General features: G+C 40.4%; 1 protein-coding gene across 1 annotated transcript in view; it reads right to left on the bottom strand.

Moving 5' to 3' along the window:
• Window positions 1-4221, bottom strand: part of LOC126404683 (uncharacterized) — a 20822-nt gene that overhangs the window by 4212 nt on the left and 12389 nt on the right. The window contains 1 exon segment of the mRNA XM_050068060.1: window positions 2-612. Coding sequence (XP_049924017.1) covers window positions 2-612 — 611 coding nt within the window.

Genomic DNA, 4221 nt, shown 5'->3' on the forward strand with positions numbered 1-4221 from the left:
ACTGCTGAGAATTGCTCAGAAGCTTATTGAGGATCTCTGACTTGGACAGGGAGCACTCACCCAGTCTCACAAAAGATATCATTGGAAGTTCAGAGAGAACAATTCTTTGTTCAATGAAGCCCTTGGACTCTGAAAGTGACTGAGGTCTGTACTTTTTAACGATGTCTCTCATGGCCCAAAGCATGAGTGTGCACTGCTTTGTGTCACAATTGGGAAGCAACAGAGGCACAGAAAACTGACACATAGACATTTTGTGTGCCATTTCCTGTTGTACAAAAGCATCAGAACACAGAAAGAGAGCAGTGATTATGTCAAGGGGGTTTAACATGTCATCTGAACGTTGGCTGTTAAATTGATCATTAAGATCTAACTCTGTATTCCCTGACGGATCATCACAATATGACTCACATGCAGATGTACATTTCATATTCCTAGCTGTCACATTAACCATCATCAGTTTCTTCAGAAAATACCATGGAAGATCTGAATTACACTTGATGGATTCATCAGAGATGGTCCTCTCGTCAATCTGAAGTATTGTGTTCAGGGATAGCTTCTCTGTGTAGTGCTGCTCCAACCCCAGATCCTTCAAAAAGCTCTGTAGGTGTGTCTCTGTAGACATGAAAACATTGAATATTAAACCCATGATTGATTACATTTTGATCTGAGGACTAAGTATTAGACTTTATTTCAAGGTAGCTGACAAAATCAACACTACCCTAATGGGTGTCTTTTGTTCTGTTTTTTTGGACAGAGCTTAATCCAGAAGAGGCTTCTTGTACCTGCTCAAGCCAGGGGCTACTACAGTGACCTCTCACTGAAGTTTTGTTGCTGAGTTTTTATACCATGCACCTGTAGTGTTTTTACATTAGCTTTGTTTGGGCCTCCCCCTACTAACTTAAAGCAGTGTTTCTCAAATAGGGGTGCCCCAAGGCTACTTTGGAGTACTGCAGCAGCTTTGTGAGATGTTTTTTTTTTTAAATGAAGTTTAAAAATATTGGTCTTTAGTCACTTTCTGTACTCCAAGACAACAAACTCTTTTCCACATTCCTCTCTCCAACTCTCAATAACATTTCCACACTTGTCTTCCTGCAACAAGTCACCTCTTGTGACTCTGCAAAGTCCACATATGGTTGCAAGGTTGTTGTTTTGTAAATTAGACAATGATGGTTCAGCACTGTATTGTGCGACTTCATTTATTTTTTTTACTACCAAAAATGTTTTCCGCTGGTCAGGGGGTACGTGGCAAAAAAATATTTCAAAGGGGGTAAATTTGTAAACTAAAACAAAACAAAATAAAAGAAAGTTTGAGAACCACTGACCTAAGATAAGTGTTTCCTCAAACTCAGAGCTGGCCCGACATGAAAGCAAACTAAGCAGCTGCTTAGGGCCCTGTGGCCAGCACAGGAGCCCCAAAGGCGCTTGAAATGTCCCACAAACAGAACTGGGTGGCCATATGTTAATGACACAAATTGCATAGGCCACAGGAGTGAACTGTGGGAACAGCAACCAGCTAAACTGTGTTCTCTCTTCTCCAAGTTTGATGTCAGAAAAATACAGTAACAATAAGTTTATGTGTTAGCTTGCTGTGTAAGTGTCTAGCCCGTCCATCTGTCTTGCTAACTAGCTGGGCAGTGCATCTCTCGGTCTGGCTGTATCTTGCTTGCTTGTTTACGAGTCAACTCCAGGGCTGTGTTCTGTGACTGACAAAAGTGAGAGTGAAACGTCTGATAAACTCCAACAGGTAACTGTTTATGAACTGCAACTCGGAAAAGATAACTGCGTGGCATGTGAACCTGCGTTCATCTGCGTTCATCTGCATTCATCTGCGCATGCCTGAAATAAAACTCACTTCCCAGTTGCAGCCTCTGTGATTAGTCCAGACAAATATGAGGTGATAGCACTCCTCACGGCCACACATAATTTTAAAACAAGACTATGATTATCTAGTCTCAGTCAAGGTTTAGTTACAACTCTGGATTAATGCAAGATGGAAAGCAATGGAATGAACATTGATTATTGATTAAATATTGAATTTAAACTGTTGAATAGTTGGGCATACTGGGCAATAAGGATGCGCATCTCCCTAATAACCATCAAGTATTCAGCCAAGCCATAGCAATACTAGTTTTATATTTGAAAATGTGGGTCAATAAAAAGGAAATCTGGAGGAATAGTAGTAATAGTAATAAGCGCTCATGCTGGTGGCTGACATAATGCGGACACGTCTGTTTGAAACAATAGCGGCTGGCTGGCAATATTCAATCTCGATCTCATACAGTTAAGCAGTAAGCTAAAACCTGTTTCTGAAAACATTTTAGGCAAGAAATAGGCAACTCAGAATCTTGGTTTATATTTGATCAGCACTGCTTAATTTTACCGTTGGATCTCAGTTTCTTTGGCCTCGATTGGCCCCTTTCAGTTTGCCTATAGACCACACAGGGGCACAGAAGATGCAACTGTCACCCTTGTGGATCATATAGCTAAACATTTGCAACAACCAAAATCATTTGCCCATGTTCTTTTTATTGATTTTAGCTCTGCTTTTAACACAATGCAAATTGACATTCTTTTACAACGACTTTTTATGATGAATGTAAATGGTGGGCTCATTCACTGGATCAGAAGTTTTTTAACTGACCGCCCTCAAAGAGTTTTAATGAATGGGGTCTACTCGGATGAGCTTGTTTTAAATACTGGAGCACCACAAGGCTGTGTGTTGTCGCCTTTGTTGTTTTCAATTTACACAAATATCATGACTGTGAATTGTAGCAATGTTAAGTTATTTAAATATGCTGATGACATGGCCTTGGTTGGACTTGTAACAGAAAATAATATCACACAACGGGATGCCTATTTTAGACAGGTCTCCCTCCTGCAGGACTGGTGTCAGGCCAGTAATCTGGAAATTAACGTGGCCAAAACTAAAGAACTCATAATACAAACAAAAAAGGGAGCTAGTAGCATCGCTCCTGCTGTACTTAACAACCAGCCTGTGGAGGTAGTGGACCATTTTAAATACTTAGGCGCTATTATTGACCAAACCTTAAGTTTTAATGAAAACTCAGAAAGTGTTTTTAAGAGAGCAAATCAGCGACTGTTTTTAATCAGGAAGTTGAAGAGCTTTGGTGTAAGTCAACATATACTTGAAATGGCATACAGAGGCCTGGTTGAAAGTGTACTGCAGTTCAACATAACTGCCTGGTACGGCAATTTGAGTGTGAAGCACAAAAACAAGCTCTCCACTATGGTCAGGGTTGCAGGGAAATGGTTGGTAAGCCCCAACAACACCTCTGTGAGGTATTTAACAGGGCAGTAGGTAGGAAGGCCAGACAGATATCTGGAGATGCCTCACACCCTTTAAATTCAGAGTTTGAATTGCTTCCATCTGGCCGCCAATTCAGGGCCCCGAGGGCGAGCCGTAACATATATAAGAAATCTTTCATTCCATATGCCATACAAGCACTGAATGCAAAATGACAGCACCAGGAAAAGCAAAGAATTTTAAGTGTTTTATCTGGTTTATATTGTCACCTGCTATACCATTCATCTGCTGGTATTTCTTGTCTATTTGCACAATTGTTCTGTGATGTATGGTGGGAAGTGTCTTGTGACTTTGTTTGTAATGTAACTTAATGTTGGAGGAGCCAAAGACAATTTTCCACTAAGGTGGACAATAAAGTTAATCTAATCTAATCTAATCTAATTTTCACTGTGCAGGAAACAGCATGGCGCCCACTTCCTGTTCACAAATTCTCACTATTGCAGCTAAAAACAGCTAAAAACTAAAATATGTTTCTAAAAACATTGAAGGCGAGAAATAAGCAATGCAGTAACATAATCTTGAGATATATTCGATCGGCACTGCCTATTCTTACTCTCAGATTTCGGTCTGAGTTTGAGAGATAGGAAGGGGCAGGTCTGTGTCTTGATCTGCTTCTATACTTTTGTGTCTGCTGGGGTCTGGGGATAATAGACAAATACTGTATTTACTCTAGTCTATTTATAGTGTTGCTGCAAACAGGTCCCAGTTTAGTCTTTACGTGCTTATTTGTAAGTGTCCAGCAAATGATGTGGGTTTCGTTAATCATTGGCAAACTTTCTGGGGAAAACCTGGTCTTATTAGGAGAGACGGCGTTCATCCCACTTTGGATGGAGCTGCTCTCATTTCTAGGAACCTGGCAAACTTTATTAGTAAATCAAATCCCTGACAACCCAGAG

The sequence above is a fragment of the Epinephelus moara genome, chromosome 17, assembly GCF_006386435.1.
Source record: "Epinephelus moara isolate mb chromosome 17, YSFRI_EMoa_1.0, whole genome shotgun sequence".
Lineage (NCBI taxonomy): Eukaryota > Metazoa > Chordata > Actinopteri > Perciformes > Serranidae > Epinephelus > Epinephelus moara.